The following is a 21,995-nucleotide window of genomic DNA, read 5'->3' as shown; positions in this document are numbered from 1 at the left end:
TCTCTCTCTCTCTCTCTCTCTCTCTCTCTCTCTCTCTCTCTCTCTGGAAGAGAATAAAAGTAAATGCACATGAAATATAAATGCAACGCTTGCTGATTAAAATGATATGAAATGATTCCTAAACTTATGAAAGATTCAAATATGCCCAAACTCAAGTTAAATACATATTAGAGTTCTTTTTTCCAACTGAACAGCAGGGAACATTCTCTTAAATTCTATCAAGTCCTGTACTTTAGGATCTCTTACAGTCACTGGGGTTAAAGGGATTTTTTTTTTCTAAGCAGAATACAAAGGCCTTAGCAAAGAAAGTATCTTAATACATGTTTGTTTTCTTCTAGATTTGTTGGTATTAACGCATCTGATATCAACTATTCAGCTGGCCGATATGACCCATCGCTGAAGCCTCCCTTTGACATAGGGTTTGAAGGTATTGGTGAGGTGGTGGCCTTGGGCCTCTCTGCTAGTACCAGGTACACAGTGGGCCAGGCTGTGGCTTATGTGACCCTGGCTTCTGGTTCCTTTGCTGAGTATACAGTTGTGCCTGCCAGCATTGCCACTCCTGTGCCTTCAGTGAAACCTGAGTATCTCACCCTGCTGGTAAGTGGCACCACTGCATACATCAGCCTGAAAGAGCTTGGAAAGCTGTCAGAAGGGAAGAAAGTTTTGGTGACAGCAGCAGCTGGGGGGACAGGCCAGTTTGCTGTGCAGCTTTCAAAGATGGCAAAGTGTCATGTCATTGGAACCTGCTCTTCTGATGAAAAGTTGGCCTTTCTGAAATCTCTGGGATGCAGTCGTCCCATCAACTATAAAACTGAGCCCCTAAGAGCAGTCCTGAAGCAGGAATACCCAGATGGCATTGATGTAATCTACGAGTCTGTTGGGGGAGCCATGTTTGACCTGGCTGTGGACAGCTTGGCCACCAAAGGGCACTTGATAGTAATAGGATTCATCTCTGGCTACCAGAGCCCTACCGGACTTTCACCAGTGAAAGCAGGAAGTCTGCCAGCCAAGCTCCTGAAGAAGTCTGCCAGTGTCCAGGGCTTCTTCCTGAACCACTACTTCTCTGAGTACCAGGCTGCCATGAAGCACTTGCTGGAGCTGTATGCTCGTGGGGACCTGATTTGTGAGGTAGATCTGGGACACCTGGCTCCAGAGGGCAGGTTCATTGGCCTGGACTCTGTATTCCGGGCTGTTGACTATATGTACATGGGGAAAAACACTGGGAAAATTGTGGTTGAATTACCTCACTCTGTCAACAGTAAGCTATGACAACAAAACAATGACATGAACCAAAGGAAAAAATCAAACAAGTGCCTCATGCCTTAGTGAACATAAAATTTCTTAAAATAAAAGTAAGGTGTTAATGATACCACTCTTAATTCTCTCTCTTTCTCTCTCTTTCTCTGAAAAAAAATAAATGTGCTTCAATAAAAGTTCTCTCTATAGCTAAGAGGTAAAACGTTTACATTCAGTTCTTTAGTCATGGATGGTCTCATTCCAGATTTTATTGTTCCAGGGAAGTAAATTAATTCCTGATGCAAGACCTGATCGAGTCAGTGTGTCCCTAGCTTGATGAGATTTTTAAATCAGTCTTGAAAATAGCTCCCAAGTCTTCCTTGCTTTGGAAGCGTCTGCTCTTGTGTTAATAAGTAGTTCACAAATGAGAAGCTAGCACAAGACAGCCTTATGCTTAGGAAGTTGCCTTTTTTTTTCTATAAATCACTAACCAATGATCTAAATAGACATTTGGGGAAGAATTCTCCAAATTTAATCCTGTTAAGTTACTGGAAAGTGATTCAGGAAACACAGATATATCTTAAGAAAGTGCCCATTATTTGATGGCTTATATACACATTCATCCTGGTAAGATGTCTGGGAAATGAAAAATGTCCCTGATCTTCTAAGAAGCAAATTACTGTTAGAAATATATATACACAAAGTGGGTTTTAGAAAAGGAAGCTACAGTTTAGAGCTTTGAAAACTAATATATACACTGAAAGAGTGGTCTGTGCCACACTTCCACAAAGAAGGCTCCTCTGAGGCAACAGCATGGATTACAGAAGGGGGCGCACTCCAATTGCAGGCAGACGATTAAAAACAGCGCACCTCTTGTCCCTGAGGAGCAAATGTCACATAGCTCTGGACATTGTAGGAACCCAAATCATCAAACATCATAGCCACTCGCTTCTCCTCAGGGGCCTTTGGACGTGGAAGGTGCTTTTGATTTCGGGTAGTGGAAATAGAATGGCAGTCAGTTATCCTATCCTCCCGTTTCACTTCTCCATGTTCCAGAGGAACAAGCCACCTGTGCTAGTGTTATGTGGTGGTACACACCTGTCTATCAGCCAGCATGCCCCTTCTCTTCAGAGTCACACCATAGCTCACCCACTTGCTTTTTACTTTCAGTGTCCAAAGGCTGCCTGCCCCTTTCATCATGAAATCAAAACCCCACAGTGCCTTTCTAATCAAAGGTGAAGCCTTACAGATTATTTTTCAGTGCTGAGTTTCAGTACATTGAATGTGTTCAGTAAATAGGAACGCAATTAATGGTCCTCTGGGAAAGTTGGTGGCCAGATTTAATTCTTCTTTCCTTGCATCTGAGGAGCAGAGAGATCCTGCTTCTGAAGAGCTGTTAGTATCTATTTTACAAGATTTACTCATTTCCAGGTACCTAATGTAGCTGCTAGCATGCATGCACAACAATACAATTTATATGGTAAATGGAACCAAATAATGGCTTCACTGAATGTTATGGCCGCACTGAAGGGAAATGTCACGGTAAATAGCTGCCAAATTATGGATCATGCCGAAGTGTCACAACTGCACTAAAGACAAATAGCACTAGAGGCTATTGCACTGTGACGCTTTTGAGTTATGAAGAAGGGTAGCGGCCTGACGCGAGGCTCTTTGTGTCCTCGTCATAGCAAAGGGCTGCAGATATGGGGACAAGAAAGGCTTGTCCAATGTGGTGCTTACTTATTAATCTGTCCCTTTCAGACCTAACCGCTGTAGCAAAATAGAAAGAGACTTTGCCTGCTCTTTGATACACAAACAAACAAAGTGGGAGGGGCAGGTTTTATGAATGTTACTATGCTCAGGAAATGACTGATAATGGAAAAATGTTGTAATAAAATAATCTAATCAAAGACTATTATTAAATTTAACATAGTATATGTCTGAAAGGCTCAGTTGCTTCCCATGCAGATAGATGTGTGAAATGTCTGTGATAACGCACTCTCTCCCTCTGAAAAGGCTTGAGGACTAAGGACATTACCAACTAAATTGCCTCTTCTAAACTGAAGTGAGTCCCGGTTTCTTTCATTTTAATGGGAGGGTAATAAAGATGAAAGACCAACATTTTATCTGATGGATCCCTTAAGCTATGGAATAAAAATGTATTATGTTTTGAGGGAATATACTAAATTCAGCTATGTAAAAGTAAAATTCAAACGCCCAGGTTTAAAATAAAGCAATGTTGTTTTTAAAAAATCCTCATGTCTCTCTGTCCCCAGTCTGAGGAACTACAGTGCATACTGTTTTCATTTATTCTTAGAAAACAAGCATGAACTCACTCATTCAAATAATGCCAAAAATATGTTTGAGCTTTAAAAAATTATTCTGTAAAATGATTTGCAAATTGAGGGTTATAATTGAAATGGGATTATTATTCAAGACTAACCTCTAACAGGAGGTGACATGGTATGAAGGTCCCCACACCTTGGCTGTATTCCGTATCACAAAAAGTATATCCATAATTCAGGACCAGTATCAGCTTTGTTTTAGCGAAGGGACCAGGCAGAGCAGTCACATGGGTGTAAGGTCGATGGCCAGGCAGGGAAGCAGGAACTGCCCTTTGAGAAAGGTGTCCCAAAGATGCCTTACTGTTGGTCAGAACTTCTCAAAAGTCAAATGCTGTTACTCCAACAATATCATTTCTTGTCCCTTTCACAATGGTTATTGCTATTGACTGCATTTAAAAAAACAAAAATCCAGGGACTGGTTTGCAAAGAAATGATGGATGTTTTGCACAATCAGTTCTATACATTGTTATTGTCTGATTGCATCAGGATGAAGTTTGTCAGGAGTAGAGCTCTGTAAATGGTCATTAATATTTCCTTCAGTATTTATCTAAGGCAAGTGCGTGACAAGTAGTGGCTGCTTATTAAAGTGAAAACCCTATGCTGTGTACTTGAAGACTACAGCTAATGAGGATGTAACATCCCCATACCATGCAGGCCTTCTTCTTTGTGTCCCCACCACAAGATGCTGGAAACTTGACAGATGATATCATTTAAGATACTGCCTGCCTTAGGGACCTGCTTCTTGGCTTCCTGTTTCTGGCTTTTATTTGGGTAACATTTATAATGGCCACCCGACTTGTACCTGTAATGTTTTAACCCCTTGTGGAACTCACAAGAGGCATAAATTCAGCAGTCAAGGTTCCCTTTAAAATGAGGCTTGGTGCAAAGAATCTAAATATTTTTCTTGATTACTTTACCACATGTGCATGCTGGTAAATACCATAGATCATGTAAAGTCAGAGGAGCAACATACAGCTTTAGAGAAGACCTGCACTGTCCACTTCTACTGCTAATTTTCTGCAATGTAACAAGGTTTATAAGGGCAGTTCACATGCAAAATGGCCTGGTTTGATGAATTTAGAATTACTCATCTATACTTTCCACTCTTAAATATTTTATTACTTCTAAGAGTCATTTAAAAATTTATGCAAACTTTATTACTTTTGCAGTTCATTACTTTGTTTTGTTTTAGGATTCTTTGTTTTGTTTTCATTTTTATTTGGGCAGGGTTTCTAGAACTAACTTCCCAGTCATGGCCTAGAATGTACTGTTTAGGATCATAGTCCAGATGCCAAAAAGCAGAGCTAGATTACCAATACTGCAATACTGTAGTAAACTTCAAATTCTGTTTCCACTGGCCTTTTAGCATCATATTATTGAACTTATAAAAAGTGTTCAGTGTTTAGTGTGAGACCCTTACTGCTGTTACCATGTGCAAACTAAGGGAAGTTGACCCTGCCCCCTCCACAAGATACAAAAATAATATCAGTTCAAGTAGTTCTTGTAGTAAAGAGCTGATATTCAAAAAGAGTCAATTAGGGTGCATATTTCAATCATATAAGTTTAAAGCTCCTTAATTCTTCACGTTGCCCAGCAGCCAATGAGATATGCTTGGTATAAGTACCAGGCAGTGTTTGCTCTGATGCACTGGCTTTGCCCTTTGTAGACCTCCCCTCTGTGCAGGTCCTGCATCTCAGGAGATGTGGATGAGCTCAGGAAGAGTATCATGGGTCCCACAGCAGTAGGGTAAGTGTTGTACAGAGAACAGTTTGGGGGAAAACCAATATGTGCTTCATGTATGCTAAGAAGCCCTGAGCCAGAAGTCTGGAGATCTGAACAGGCCCCCAAAGGAAGAGCTTCCATTGAAGTGTCTTTCTGCCAACATGAAATTAAAATAATAATGAGAATGTGCCCTGCTCCTGGGTGGCAGCATCCAGTACAAAAGACAGATCTGTGCTTAGAGCTCAGAAAACAGTCTGGTGACATTGCCAGACATTGTGCGTACCCTTTACACACAAAGAATGGGTCAGGGTCTTAGAGTGATTCCCAGCAGCAGTTTGGTGAGTGGAAGGGAGCAAAGAATGTGAGCAATGTGAGTTGTCCCACTTGGAAGCACCTGACCTTGAGCCCTCTATGCCCAAACCCTGGCACTCCTTGCAAGCTCACAGGTGTAAATGCCAGAAGAAACACAGACCTGGAAGGAGTCAGTATCCCTCTCTGGCCTTTGTTAAAGAGATTAGATTGCCCTTTACATTGGGTTTAAAGGATGATCTAGTTCTACCCATTTTACAAATGTACAGCTGAGTCTAGAAGGACTCAGTGCTTTATTCAAAGTCACTGAGTCTACTGGACCCAGAGGCTAGTACACAAGTGGAGTCCCTTCCAGGGTATCAAGAAACTCTACAGTCCCTTTGCCATTGACCAAGGTCCTTCAGCAGATGACTGACAAAGGTTTTGCAGTGACAGGTGGACTTTGCTAAGAACCTTTACATGGATGATATGGCAAACTCAGGAAATGTATCACAGACTCTAATCCAGTAGAGTAGGACTCTAGCTCATTTGATTCTATTGTCTAAATATCTCCCTAGGGGTGAAGAGATGGCTCAATCAGCAAAGTGCTTGCCTTGTAAGCATGACAAACTGACTTTGAGCACCAAAACATGCATAAAAAGCCAGGTATGGTAGTATGCACCTGTAATCCCAGCTCTGAGGAGGCAGACACAATAATCCCTGGAGCTCACTGACCAACCAGCCTAGCCTAATAGGCAAGCCTCAGATCACAGTAAGAGATGCTGTCTCAAAAAAGCAAGATGGAGGGGCTGGAGAGATAGTTCAGTGGTTAAGAGCACTGGCTGTTCTTGAGGAAGACCCAGGTTTGATTCCCAGCACCGACACAGCAGTTAACAACCTTCTCTAATTCCAGTTCCAGGGGAATCTAACACCCTCTTCTGACCTCCACAGGCATTGTACGACACGGGTGGACTTATACACATGCAGGTAATATGCTCACACACATAAAATAAAAGTAATAAATATTTTTAAAAATAAGATGAAGGACTCCTGAGGAATGATACCTGAGATTAACCTCTGACCTGACCTCTAGACTCCACACACTAGCACACATAACACGCTCCCTCAACACAGTGCACCCACATGCACAAACACCTGTATATGCCATGCACAAATTAAAAATAAAATAATATCACACATTTTAGTTTTACTGCTAATGGAAGGTCTCCTACCACTATATCCTTAAATACAAATAATGCCGGATAAAAATTGTATACTGTTTACTCATAGAATGAGTTCACGCTTGTTTTCGCCTATCAGAAACTAGTAATAGCTGGCCACCAGAATCTTTGCTTTCGTAGCTAAAGTTTCAATTTGCTATTCTACCTGAAATCCAATTCTGCATCTTATAGGATACATCTGTGGGGAGGGTGCATTCCTTCACTGGTAGCTTTGAGGTGAAGGGATGTGCCAGGAGGAACTCCAGTGGGCGCAGGCTCCCTGATAGGTTGTGGCAAGACCCTCATACAGATCATAATTAAGGCTAAGAAAAAAAAAGCCAGCAGAGCCACATGACATTGAACATTCATGTCTTTCCTCGTCATTTCTGTCTTTTTTTCCCTCAAACTCATGCATAACAAGCGTAAACTTTCAACTTTACATGAGCAAATCCTTTCCCAGTAGAAGCAGCTCCTTTTACGTTGAAAAACCACTTCCCAGGAACAGCAACAATGTCAGAGGCAATCACGTTTTGTAGGAAGCCTCATTGCTCACCAGGGGATGGTAGCAATAGTATTCCCTCCACATGTGGCTGGAATTTACATTTGGAAATTGAATTGTCTCCTTGAGGGCTTTTACTCAATGCAAGTTTTGGAGAATTACTTACACCCCAGTACATCAGTGTATATGGAATGAGGTTAGGCTGCAGGAGCCCCTGCATCACCAGCTAGTCACAAAACACTCATTGTCCAGAAGTCAAAATTTAAAAAATCATTACTGAAGAATATTAATCACTTTAACTTAGACATACCTTTAGGCATTCCCAGACTTATTTATAAATTTTACCTATTTGAATATTATGTCATTCAGTGAATGACTCCCACTTTAGAGATGAGAAAATTAAAACACAGAAGATGCCTTATACTGGCTCATGTCATCCCTGCCAGATGGAGACAGTTCATGGATAGTCATCAGAATAAGGCCAAGGCTATTTTTCTCCAGAGAGGTGTTGCTTCTCACACTGTAATGTGCACACAAGTCACCTGCTAAAATGCTGGTTCTGACTCAATAGCATAGGGCTGGAACAGGAACCTACATCTCCCATGGGACACTGGTGCTGCTGTTGGAGGACCACACTTTGAGTACCAAGATCTCAGTTATACAGCCTTTGCAGATAACACTGTCCTGTACTTATTTTAACTGTGAAAGCAGTTGCCTTTTACAATCACACTTTCAAAGTCTTCAAAGGAACATCCCTTCTGAAACCCAGTCGTGGAATTAGACTGTCTGATGCTCATGGTACCCTAGTGCCAGTTGTTTCCATACAGTTGTACATGAGTGTGACACAGGGAACGTCAGAGTAGCCTGAACAACAGGGCATCTACCTGTGCAGTCCCTCCCTACCAGAAACAGGCACAGTCCCAGGACCTCCATTCCGAGCTGTTCTCCTGCTCTTGAAGTTGAATTTGTTGGCACACCAGTCCCTCCTCCCACTGGTCTGGCATCACCAGTTATACCTCACTAATAAAAGTGCCCCCAGGCCTCTACTGGGTCTTCTATCAGTCCACACACACATAATGAGCATAAACACATATAGTATTTTACAAGTATCCTGATGAAGAGGGATGTCACATCTCTGTCATCTTCAGATCAGGTCGCTTGGAGCATACACTGTGGCAGCACACATAGCCTTTATTTTAGTAGAATTATTGTCATTGAAGAGACTGCAACCAATTAAGAGGATGGTTTTAATCCATGCATGTGCTTGTTAATATGTCACTGTAGTAATCACGGAAGACTCTATTGAGGACAATTGTAAAGAAGGAAAGCTGACAATTGTACATGGACTCGAATTTTAGGAGTTTAAGAGAGCCCTGGATGGGGAGGCAGGAGATGAGTGTGGCACATCTAGGCAGAGCCCTCGGTGTCCCTGACACCTGTCAAGCCTCAGCGGGGGTAGTGACTGGTAGTGACCATAGTGAATCTCTGGAAAACATGCTTGATGTTACTTCTCTCCTCCTCTACCACCCACAGAAGAGCCTAGGGCTAGGAGGGTGGGTGTGTATGGACCAGAAGAGTCAGAATAGGATCAGCAGAAAATGGCCAGTTTTTTAGGCGTTTGAGGGAGCCCTGAATTGGGGAGGCAGGAAACAAGTGCTTATGTGTCCACACAGATTGGGGGCAGGATCAAGGGTTTGGAAGTTACCACTGATAAACTTAGAAAAGGAGGGAGGAAAGGAGGAACTAGGGTGTGGGTGAATGGAAGTAGGCATCTTTCAAAAGGGTGGGCTGAGCTGAGGATGGAAAGGCAGTACGTGTGTGTGTGTGTGTGTGTGTGTGTGTGTGTGTGTGTGTGTGATGGCTAGAGGATAATTTCAGGGCTGAGGATGAAAAGATCCTAATCTGACTTGGGACTCTGTGGGAACTCCTGAAGACAAAAACAATCTAGCCAATCCGATATGAAAAGAGAGAGAGAGAGAGAGAGAGAGAGAGAGAGAGAGAGAGAGAGAACCAGAAGATAATCTCTCAGGAATCTTCCCTCAGGTACCATTCACCTTTTTTCTTTGAAACAAGCCCACTCTGTCAGAAACTCCTTAAGCAGGTTAGGCTGACGGCAGTTGAGCCTCAGGGGTCCACCTGTTTCTGCCTCTCCAGCACTAGGATTGAGAGCCTGTGGCATGCCTCCCGGCTTTATTTTTGTTTGTTTATTTGTTTGTTTGTTTTCTTATTTATTTCAATATGGGTTCTGAGAGAGCCTTGTAGTTTTGTTCAATACCACACCACAGCTTAAGGCCTCTCTGCCAGGGACCACTCATCTGGAAAAGCAGGTGCACCTGCTTGCCTGGAGCTCTGGGGAAACGCTTCTGCAAATTGATACCCGTTGGTAAAATAGATAAGTGTGATCTTCTTAATTGTTTTCTCAGTGTTCTCTTAGCGTCCATCAGTCTAAGGTGCTGATTTAGCATGCCCATGATATATCCTCCAAATAAACACCAGACTTCCAAAATCTCAAGCTTACCTAATGCATTAAGCATTGGGGTTTGGAGTCTATAGAGCATTCTGACCTCCACAGGTCGGAACCATTGACCTTTGTGTCATAATGTTGTCATCTACTGAGTTCACTGTACAATAGAGTTATGAAATGAAAAAATAAAACAAAAATCAGACTAGGAGTGGTGGTTTGTGCCTTTAATCTCAGTACTCAGGAGTCAGAGGTAGGTGGATCTCTGTGAGTTCAAGGTCAGCCTACTGCAATAGTGAATTCCAGGCCAGCCAGGGCTACATAGTGAGACCCTATCTCAAAAAAAAAAGTTTTTTAAAATTTAATTTAAAAAACTCATGATGTTTTAAGTAAGTTTGTGATTTTTTATGTTGAGCAGCATTCATGGCTATCCTTGGCCTCATGCAGCCAAGGACAGTTTAGACAGGACACAGAAGGTCCTGAGGAGAGCCCAGCACATGATCAGCATCCTTAGTACATGGGCAGAGTGAATGAATGAGTGGATGAGTGGTGGGTCCAGGGAAATAGGAAGGTATGTCCTTTCAGGATAGCCAGATTTTCCTCCTTCCAGTAAGAGACTCCCTGGGATCCTGCTCACCACGTTGCCCTCAATCAGGAAAGGACCCTGCTCAAACTAAACAAAGGAACCTGGGGAGACATAGCGCTGTATGGACATGCTAATGTGGGGGAAAGAGGTGGCCTGAGGGACCTGAGTTCAAATCCCATCCCTTTCACTGAATGGTTTCACAGTTTGGGGAAAGATTCTTAAGCTACAGGAACTTTTTCTCAGCTTTTTCTTGTTCAGTTATCATCTATGAAGGGGAATGAGAATAACCTTGAGTTGCTGGTTCACTGCAGCCAAGTGTGGGACACACCTGTCCCTGTGACATCTCAGACATTAAGGGCAGTGGCCCCTTCCCTCCTTCCCCTTGGAATGATAGCCACAGAAGAGCCAAGATGAAGCATCAGATAGGTTCCAGGAGGCAAGAGCCAGCTGGCTCCCCACCCAGAATTCCAAGACAACAAGGTCCAGCCATAGGTTTGGAGAGGCTTCAGTTTAGGATTGAGTTTTCAAGCAGATGCTTTTTTCCTAGGTGGGGAGGCTGAATTATCTTGTGGAAGGAAAGTACACAAATTATCATTTTATTATTAGAAAAAAAAACAATAACCTTGGCATTGATTGAGAGTTTAAAGATGAAGTTACATCTTATCATTGCCCATATTAAAGGCTGAGTGAAGGACTCAGGCCTGCCCCTTTTTGGTGAGATGAGTAATGGCTTGGTTCTCCTCACTGGGGGAGTAGAACTTGTGCTCACCCTCTCTGAAGACCTGGAGTGTTCCATTCAGTAGTCCCAGTTGTCGTTTCCCATTGTTATTTATTTGGGAGGGTCTTCTTTTATATCCTCACACCCATTTATTTTGTGCACATCACTGTTGACAAACACAAAGGGTAAAAGGATGCTTCTCTTCACCATTGTGATCAGAGGATCACAGATTCTAACCCTAAGCAGAATGTTAGAAATGACATAGTCTATCCCTTTCCTCTTGTAGTGAGAAATCAAAGCCCAGGGAAGATTGACAGCTTACCTACTGTGCATAGCTGGCTGCTGGCCTGCAGGCCTTAGATAGGCTCTCTCTCTCTCCCCACAGCACACTTCAGTGAGGCCAAAAGTACCTTGCAAGTTTTCTTTGTTTTAGATGATCCATGGCACTCTTTTATTCTAGAAACTTTTACTTTCAGGTAGTCAACATATTGTGTTCATGGCAGAAGGCCTATGATCATATTTAGTGGGAAATTTTCTCATTTCAAAAATCATGACTAGCAAAAAGAACATGCAGTAAGGCTTGCTACTGTCAGGTAAAAGGAAGCCAGTTGTGTTTCACTGAAATGCGCCAGTTCTGCTTTCCCTGCAGGGGACATGGGATCCCAAAGGACATTCAGTGAGCTAAAACCCAGCATGAAAATCACTCAGCCAGTGATGCCTGGCCTCACTCAGCCATCTCCATCTCCCCTTGAGCCTGTGGGAAGCAGAGTGACTTCACCCTAACAAGGGGAAGAGGGCCAGGTGGGCACCAGTGTCACCACTGAGCCTCAATGCAGATTATTCTCTTCACCAGGGGTGATCAACCAGTGTGTAGGTGAAAAACACCAGTGAATGTGGGAAATTCTAGGTACCAGCTACTCCCAGTCAATGCCAAGGGACAGGAAAGAGCATTCTTCTCTTGGTTTTCCCTACCCCACTCACCTAAGGTCCAGAAGGCTGGGAAGTGGGTGAATGTGGGAAGCAGGCGCGGTCAAGCCAGCCAAGATGGCGCCCTGGCTGGCTGCCAAGCCTTGTGCCCCTCACTTGTTTACTCCAACCTGCACAAGCACAATAAGCCCGATCATGTGCTGCCTGCTTGATCAGAGACATCATCGAGTATGATCCTGCTACGTGGCCCAATAAGCTGCCACTCTGCCTGCCCGCTACGTGTGTGTGTGCCCTGATTGGTCCTGGCTGGGGGGAGGGCTGTTGGGAATGCTATATGAAGAGCTGAAGTGTGTAATAAAGGGAGAGAGAGTGAGAGAATTGCTTGAACCTCACCTTGGTGTCTGTGTCGTCTTTCCTCGGCTCTGCTGGACGGAGTCGTGGCTTGCGGCAAATGAAAAGGACTTTGGTCAACAGATTGGCACTGAATGGTGAAGCCATGGTTAGCTCTGTCTGATCATCTCCTCCTGCTGCACCCAAGCCTCTCCACTACACTGGGGATAGAGGGAACAGGAATGAGATTGAGGGCAGGACTCACAGCTGAGTGAGGTAACAAGCTCATCTCCAAGCATGCAGCATCCCATTTTCCTGTGTGACCTCATACATTGACTGTCACAGGCAAGGCCCTGTCAAGTCACCTCTGTTTTGGTGCATACAGTTGAGGAGGCCAATCCAGGCCTCAGGCCCCAGGGCACCACGTGCTTACCTTGCTCAAGCCACTCAAAGGCTATGTCATCAATGGCATCCTCCTGCCAGCCACAGATAGTACAAGAGAACAGTGCTATCAGCCTCTTAGATATCCATTCCTCTCTAAAAACATGTGTCAAGGACAACCTGTCTGAATAAACTGTGTGGGGGGGGAGGGGAAGGGAGAGAGGTATATGTGATATATGTGTACTTGTGTATGCCTGTGGAGGCTAAAGAAATATGTCAGGTGTCTGGCTCTATCACACTCTCCTTTATTCCCTTAAAACAGGGTCTCACTGAACCTGGAACTAGAAAAGCATTCAGCAAGCCCCAGCAATCCTGTTTCTGCTCCTTCCACCAAAGTACTAGGATTACAAGCACATGTGACCACACCCAGCTGGATTTGAACTCAGGCCCTCATACTTTCTCAGCAAGCACTCTTACCCACTGAAACCACGAACATTTTCTTAAGCATCTCGGGGGCAGCATCCCACATCTGTGGCAGCTGGCTCACACAGACTGACATTGTAAGTGTTCCGTTAAAACTAGAGGAGAAGCTGGGAGTAATGGCGCATGCTTTTAATCCCAGCACTTGGGAGGCAGAGGCAAGAGATCAAGGCCAGCCTGATCTATATATCAAGTTCCAAGCCAGTTGGGACTACAGGAAGACTCTGTCTCAAAAAAACAAAAAAAAAAAAAAAACAAACAAACAAACAAAAAAACACCTAGATGAGAGCCTTCCTTCTGCACAGATGTACTTTCCTGGATTGTGCTCAGAAAGGGTGGTGTGGACGCAGGTGTTGCTGACAGGCAGCATCGCAAAGCCTAGTGGGAGCGGCAGTGAGGAGGAGCCGCAGCAGTGATGTGCTGCAGCTGACAGGGACGAGGCCTTATTATGTGGATGAGTGAGGCCAGCCCCAGCATCTCGTCATTCTAACTTGTGTAAGTCAGCAAGCTTAATTGCTCCTTGTCCTCCCAAGCTGACTTGCCACCAACAATCTCATTATCACACACATATGTTTATTTCACATTTCCCGAACCTGCATGCAGAGGATGCAATGAAGGGAGAGATAACGCCATGTTAACCCAACCGAGTTGTTTATACTCTTTTTCCTTTCTCCAGTCGTGAGCTTCAAGAGCACTGGAAGCAGGCAAGGTGCCCGGAAGTGGGGCACTGACTGAACAGGAAGGCTCTAAATTCTGGGCTCCGTGCTGAGCATTAGCCTGAGTCATAGAGGGATCCTGACTCCTGACAATGAGGCAAGCTGCTCTGGGGAACCCATGCCTCAGGACAGTGGCCCACATGTTCATCACAGAATTTCTAGTTGCCAGCCCATAGGGCTGTCTGAGATTTCCAGAGATCCTTCAGTGGCCATGGTCCCTCCTGCCAAGCCCCCAAACTCTTCTCGGGGAAAGTGATGCTTACAGGTACACAAACGCTGAGCTTCTTTCAAAGAGAGAGAGAGGTAGGGAGGGACGACATATTTAACAAGCCCCACTGTGTTTGAGGCCCTGTGCGAAGTGCTTGTTGCAATTTCCACCTTCAGATCTTCAGAACAGTGTACAATTCATCACCATCCAGTAGGAACATTAATATGAGGGCTGGGGAGATGGCTCAGTCTTGAAAGTGCTTGCTGCGCAAGTATGAGGACCAGAGTTTAATCTGCAGAACCCCAAAGGGAAAAAAAAAAAAAAAAAAAAACAGGCATGGAGGCATGGTGACATAGTTTGTAATCCCAGTGCTAAATTGGGCATGGTGGCACACGCCTTTAATCCCAGCATTCAGGAGGCAGAGGCAGGTGGATCTCTGTGACTTCCAGGCCAGCATGGTCTACATAGTGAGTCCAACCAGCTGGGGCTACAGGGAGACCCTATCTCAAAACAACAACAACAACAACAACAACAAATTCCAGTGTTAGGAAGACAGAGAGGAGGATTCCTGGGGCTTGCTGGCCAACCAACCTAGACTAATCTGTGATCCCCAGGCCAGTGAGAGACACTGTATCAAAAAAACAAGGTAGATGGAGCCTGAGGAGGAATGACACCTGAGGTCATCCTCTGGCTTCCACAGGCACGCACGCACACATACACACACACACAAACACACACACACACAAACACCTACAGACCTATGCACATACACACACACACACACCTATACATACACACACATGCACAAATACTAATTAAGCCACATATGCTATCAAAAGTTTTCTAATAGCTAATTTAGTATGGTGAAGTTAATTCTAATGTATTTAATTTAGCTCAATATATTCAAAATATTACCATTTCAATTTGTAATCAATATATAAAAGCTGTAAGAAGAACAAAATTTTTGAGACAGGGTCCCCCTATAGCCTCAATTGGCCTGGAACTTATTATGTAGACCAGACTGGCTTCGATTTCACAAAGATCTGCCTGCCTCTGCCTCCCAAGTACTGGGATTAAAGGTATGTCACCACACTCAGCTGAGGAACAATTTTTATTTAATAATATCAAACACATCTCACATACAGTAAAGTAAGCACTTATATCCAACTGCCTTATAAAGCAACTTCTTTCATACACATAAAATTCTAAGAGGAGGCTGAAGAGATGACTCAGTGCATAAGAGCACTGGCTGCTTTTATAAAGGACCTGGGTTCAATTCTTAGCACCCATATGGTAGCTAACAACTGTCCACAGCTCCAATTTCAAGGGATCTGACTCCATCTTCTGGCCTCCATGGCATTGCATTCACCTGCTGTACTTGCATATATGCAGGCAAAACATTTGTATACATAAAAAATAAATAAATAAAAATTTTAAGTCAAAGAGGTAAGGACTATTATTGTCATCTCCACTTAAAGACAGAGAAACTGAGGCACACAGAACTGAAAACATATGCCCAAGATTCAGATACAATGAATGTTAGGTGGAAGCAGTTGGCTGCCGGGGTCTACAGTCTAACTTAGTGGGTCTGAGGCCTCTGAAAACCTACAGTGGGTAAATGACTAAGGAAGACACCTTCAGCCCATTCATTGGAAAAACTGAGGTCCACAGAACCCAAGTACATTCACTAGTGTCATGTAGACCTGGTCTTTAAACAAAGTCTGTCTGACTAGAGAAGGGAGGGGAAATTCTAAAAGGTATTCCAGTGGAATACCAGATGGATGTTTTGAGGAAGCAGATCAGGTAGACCTGAAATTTACACATCCTGTGATGGAAAGGGAACTTACTGCTGAGAGAATGGGATCACCAAGGGTCCAGTGGAGAGCCAGGTCAGTCCTCCTGGAGCAGGGGTAAGAGGGAAGGAGGGCTAGACAGTTTCAGGGAAGACTAGCAGGGCATCAATTACAGACACAGATGATCCTGGGATCTGTGGGAAATGGCAACCCCTTGCCCTTCAGGACAGTCTCTGCCCGTCATGGGGCTGCCACACGGATCCACACACCAAACTCCACAGTGACATGACCGCTGGAGTTGGCCCTTGGGAAAAAGAAGCCTTGCACTGACTGGGCCAGGCAGCACACACAGGAAAATGCAGACAGAGAGGATGCAGGTCCCATACACCCAGGTGTGGTCCGGAATGGACTTCAGAAACCTTCCACCTCTCTGGGGGACGGCCCACTCAGAGATAGCACCTGGGCAGAGCTCTACCTTGGGCCCAAGATTCAGGCACTCTTCTTATGAGGAACACAGGCAACCTTCCCTTCCTTCCTCTCTTCCCTCCTCATCTACTTTGTAATCCAATTTGAAGCAGGAAAAGCTTAACACTCTCCTACCCCATGCAAGCTAAGGATTGGGTTCAAACTATCATAATATTTTCCAGGCCTAAAGCTTCAGGTCTTAATTTTATACTTCTCACATGGAAGAGAAACTGTAAGTACATTTTCTCTTTATTGATAAAAATGTGAGTAAGATAGTGGTTGCAGTCTCCATGCAAAGACCATATACCTTATTTTAGTTGCACAACTCTCCTGACATATTATTTATTGCAAAGGAACATCATGCTGATAAGAAAATAGTGTCACTTAAAAATTAGGTGGTTCCCAATCAACTCATGACAGTAATTGCTGTAATGTCCTCTTTGATTTAGATATAGTAATATCAATGTAATTGCCACTGGGAAAAAAAATTATAATGGCTGTTAATGATAACGAACACATAAATGGCAATGAACAGGAACATGTATTTTACATCGGATTCAGCTGTGGAGCAGCAGGAAGAGGCCCAGTGGTTTTCAAAGACCTGGCACCAATCCCTCAAGGAGCTAAGGCCCCCATTATCGCATTAACTGAGGGGGTGGATGATTATGGGGGCTAGGGCAGCACAGGGGCGTCCCCAGCCTCCTGGGCTCTGTGACAAGTCTCAAGTCCGCCACTGGGATGTGGAGGGAAGCTCAAAAGAAGCCAGTGGGCCAGAGCTGCCATACCAGACTCTGTCCATACCAACTCTATTAACTTCCATCCCTGGGCCACTAGTGCATGCCATTCATGGTTCTAAATTAAGGGTAGGAAGTCTGCAGAACAGGCTCTGAACCTCAGATGAGAGGCAGAGATATGGCTTTGTTGCTGTCCGTGCCTCCCCTAAGAGGCCCAGGGATACTGCTGAAGGAATAAAGGAGTTCAGCATAGAGTGGGTCAGTGTTTAGTGTGGGCTGTATCCTGTTATCCAACAGCCATGAGCACACAGGTTCAGCCTGTATAAGTCACAGGGGCACCCACATATAAGCCTGGTCTTTCATAGAAGAGCCATTGCTGTAGCCCTTCCAGTGACGAACTACATGGGTGATATCTGACTCAGTCACCAACACTGACTGCTTCTTAACATTGCTTATCACCAAAAGGGAGTCTAGAAGAACTAAAATCTTAGGCAGAAGATGGCATGGTAAAAGATGGGGCAGAGGACCTAGGCACTAGCCTAATTTGAACAACAGCTACTTGGACAGGTTAAGTCTGAACCTCGAGACATGTGGAAGGAGTTGCTGGGCAGCACACAAGACTCTTGGAGTCCTGGGGATCACACTTCTCTGTAGAGCTCCCCATGAAGGCCACTAGGAGAAAGCCTAACTGTGATTCTGAAGAGCTGTGAGGAGGACCCAAGAATTAAGCAGTTTCATGGGATAACAATAGCTATAATCTACTTTATGTTGGGATAGCATGGAATATGAAATTCTTTATTCAGATCTCATAAATAACAACATTGGAGATTGCTAATATTCACCACATTTTGCAGCAAGAAACAGATAGGCACAGACAATCAGTGGTGAAGCCAAGTTTGGGCCAGGCAGCTGACCCCAAATCCCTCACTGCCATCCAAATGACATTTGTATATGGTTCCAATGGGAGTTTAAGAACTTTGGTTAAGGTCATCTGTAAGAGCCCCCAAATTCATGACCTCTGATCATGGGAAGCTTGAAGAGAAACAAGAGGCATTGAAACTCACACAGCACAGGCAAGGACAAGGCTCACCTCGGCCCTGCCTGACTTACAGGGCTCTCAGCCCTGGGTATCACAGGGCTACCTGGATATCATAGAGAGGAATATTATGGGAATTCTAGCCCCAATGGTATGGATGTAACACTACCTATAACCCACTGAAATCAACTGAAAGGGTAGGATAAAATCTTTTTAGAATCTAAAATCAGGAACTGGAGAGATGGCCCAGGAGTTAAGAGTGCTTCTCGCTCTTGAAGAAGGCCTACATTCAGTTTCTATCTCACAAGTGCCTATAATTCCAACTCCAGGGGATCTGACATTCTCTTTTGATCTTTGTGGACTCCTGTACACACATGGTACACATAAACTTACACAGGCACACACACAAACATAAAATAATAAATAAATCTAAAAAAATCTAAAATCACTAAGCTCTGATAAAATGGAAATAGAAATACAAGGGGCATTTAGCACATGCAGTAGCTAGCAAAAAATGAGACACCTGAATTTCAGTTCCAATAGCTCTGGAGATTCTTAGGGCAGAAGTTATAGCACAGAGTTGCCTGAAATGAACAGCCTTGGTACTGAGTTTGGAAGGTGAATTGGTTGGTTTTTTGATCACCGTGACAAATATCCAAGAGAAAAAATTTTTAAATATTTTATTTATCTATTATTATTTTTTAATGGAGCATAGGGTAGGGGTTTATTTACAGAAGAGTGGGCACCCTACATTTACAGTTGCACCACTCAAACACAGATCCTGTGACTTCCAAACAGCCACACAAAATGATGAGAGAGGTGCCTCTTAGTGTTCTCAGCTGGTATATCCTTTGCCCCTACCCCCACATGCAGCTAAGGTCGAATGTGACTCCTTGATGAGCATGGGAAGAAGGTGTGACTATAGCTTGCCAGCATAGTGGTTGGAAGACACTTCCAGTTAATACTCCACCCCTTCCTCCGGCTCTTACATTCTTTCCATCAACCTCTTCTGCAAAGTCCCTGAGCCTTGGAGGGGGGAGTAGGTGTGGAATGATCTTCCTCCCGTTGTGGCAAGGCACTGAACTTTCAGGTCTCTGCATCATCTGTTTTCCATGGGTTGTTGCCAGTTTGAGTAGGATTCCATCTACAATAAAAACACACAGCAAGAAGCAAGAACATCTAAACAGTGACTGCTATAATAATGTAACCTATGGGTGTAAACACAAATGCTTGGTTGGTACTTTAGCAGATGCATCATTTTCATCTAACAAAGCAATTGCAGTGACTTCCCACTGGGGTCTATATTCTCCTCTGCCACAGGGGGGTTTGGCCGGGTCGACCAGATGTGTGTTCCACCTCTAGGAGTGGGCATTATATCCAATCAAAAATTTGCAGGTTGTACATACACTAGATTCTCCACTATTTCACCAGCAGAAACATCTTGTTTGGTATGTTGATAGTGCAGCACATGGGGTCCGTCGTTGGGGAGAATTATTTGGAACTATTCTCCCCCAGTCATCTGAGTGTTACTTTTGGCACCATGAAAGCCACCCATCCAGTGACATGTAGTCCAAGCTTTATTTCTCCCTCTCCCAGGCTCACATCATGCAGTGTCTTCAGCAATAAGGTTTTCCAGTCCACTTCCGGGAATAATGTTATACAACCAACATTATTGGCAATGGCCTTTATTGTTTTGGGGACCTCTACTGTCCCTCAGGCCAACAGTTCATAAGGGGCAACCCACCTCCAAGAGAAAATTTTAAAGAAGTAAAGACTTATTTTGGTACACAATTTTAGAAGTTTCATCCTGATTTGATGACTCTATTGCTGAGTCTATGGGGAAGCAGAGCTCATAGCAGAAGGGTGTGGTAAAGCAGAAATGTTCACCTTATGGTAGGCAAGCATCAGAGAGAGGCAAGAAGGCTCCAAAGACAAGATACCCTTTGAAGGCATGCCCATAGTGGTAGGCGTCTTCCAACTAGCCCCACCCAAGTTCCCACTTATCCAAAAGTAGTGGCACTGGCTGGAGACTGAGCCTCCAACACATGAGCTTAGGAGGGACATTTTATATTCAAAGTATAGCAAAAGGGTAAATGAAAAGCAAGTTCTACAATTATAACCAGAAGCTTCCCTTTCCATTTGTAATTCAAAATATTGTTATCTGATTAGTTTCAAAAGCTCACACCTAGAATGAAGTCAGTGTAGTAGGCCTGACTGATCATCTCTCCAAAGTATGGCAGAAACAGACATAAGTTCTCTTTAAAGGAGCAATCTTCATCTTAAATGTCAAAGAACTCCATCGGTAAAATAAGTGAGTCTCATTTAGGAATACTTCACCAAAGGATGAAATAGCCTGTCATGATCCAGAACCAGCAGAAGCAAAGGAACAGAGGGAGTCATGGAATGATTTCTAATCCCAACTGTAAAATAACCACGATGATCATATATAAAGAAATGAATTTCAAAAGGAAAAATTTTAATGGCCTTCCATATTTGGAAAAGAACTGAATATAATTTTAGGAAATAAATACGTACAATTGCCAAAAATAGCATTTCAATTCATGGTATAGACTATTAATTGGATATGGCTAAAGAGAAACTTCATAAACTGGAGTATAGATGAAAGGAAATTATCCAAAAATACCATAGAAGATAGAAGAGATGGGAAAGAAAAGTTGCAAGACAAAGAGTATGTATTAAGAAGGTCTACCTGGGGCTGGAAAGATGGCTCAGTGGTTAAGAACACCGGTTGTTCCTGCAGAAGACCCGGGTTCAAAACCCAGCACCCACATGGCAGCTAACAACTGTCCATAACTCCAGTCCCAGGGGATCTGACAGCCTCATCTGACCTCCGCAGGCATTGCACAACACAAGTGCACTTACTTACATGCAGGCAATACACGCATACACATAAAATAAAAATAATAAATAAAATTTTTAAAATACTGAATTTTAAAAAAAAGAAGGTCTACCTTATTTTGGAGCAAAGTTTCATAGGAAATGACAAATGGGAATTTTTAAAAGAGGCAATATTTGAAGAAATAATGACTGGGAGTTTTTCAGAATTGATAAGAAGGCCCCAATTCAAGGCTTTTGGAAGGCCATTAGTTCCCAAGTGAGACACATGCAAATAAATTTATACCAAAACATGTAACAGCAAAGTCAAGAACACTACAGGGTGGGGGAGGTCTCTACACAGCAGTGTCAGACCCCCAGCTGAATTCTCACCTATGGACTCTGAACAATATTCTCAATGGTAAGAGACTAAGACTAAAGTGGTGATATGGAGTTCTTTGTCTAGCAGAAAAACCTTTCAAGAATGAGGACAAAATAAAGATATTTTCAAACCAAAAAACAATGAGCAAGTTTACCACAAGCAGATTGGAAGTTGTCAAGAAGCTGTGTTCTTAGAGAAAGAAAGTTGCAGTCCCACATGGAAGCTTGAGATGTAAGAAATAATGGTGAGTAAAGAAGATGGACCCCTGGTAAATGCACTACAATAACACAGTAAAGCCCACGGGTAAAAGCTTGCATCTATTTATATCCATGTATCAGTGGCATAAGCAAATAGATTTAAATATTCTGAAGTCTTTATGGAGGGCAAAGCTATTCTTTAACTTTAGACTTGATAGTAAGTTTGTATACATCATACTTTTTAAGTTTTCATTTAAAGGAGTAGTAGAAAAAATAAAACAAGAAAAATTCAATCCAAAAAAAGATAAAGACTCAAACCAGGTCTAGGGTACCATGAATGGGGTAGAAGACAAAGAGCAAAGCAAGAGGCTCAGAATAAATACAAACATATCCCCAGATACATTAAATATAAAGGAGTTAGCTTCTCACTTAAAAG

The 21,995-nt window shown here is 43.4% G+C and overlaps 1 protein-coding gene across 1 annotated transcript in view; it reads left to right on the top strand.

The window, feature by feature from the left end:
• Positions 1-2,432, top strand: part of Zadh2 (zinc binding alcohol dehydrogenase domain containing 2) — an 8,408-nt gene extending 5,976 nt beyond the window's left edge. The window contains exon 2 of the mRNA XM_008850673.3: positions 339-2,432. Within this exon, the coding sequence (XP_008848895.1) occupies positions 339-1,269 (931 nt within the window). The 3' untranslated portion in view covers positions 1,270-2,432. The remainder of the gene's footprint in view (positions 1-338) is intronic.
• Positions 2,433-21,995: the final 19,563 nt, after the last annotated feature.

This window comes from Nannospalax galili, unplaced genomic scaffold (assembly GCF_000622305.1).
Source record: "Nannospalax galili isolate Female #2095 unplaced genomic scaffold, S.galili_v1.0 scaffold243, whole genome shotgun sequence".
In the NCBI taxonomy this organism is placed as follows: Eukaryota; Metazoa; Chordata; class Mammalia; order Rodentia; family Spalacidae; genus Nannospalax; species Nannospalax galili.
This window is presented reverse-complemented; position numbering and strand designations above follow the sequence as displayed.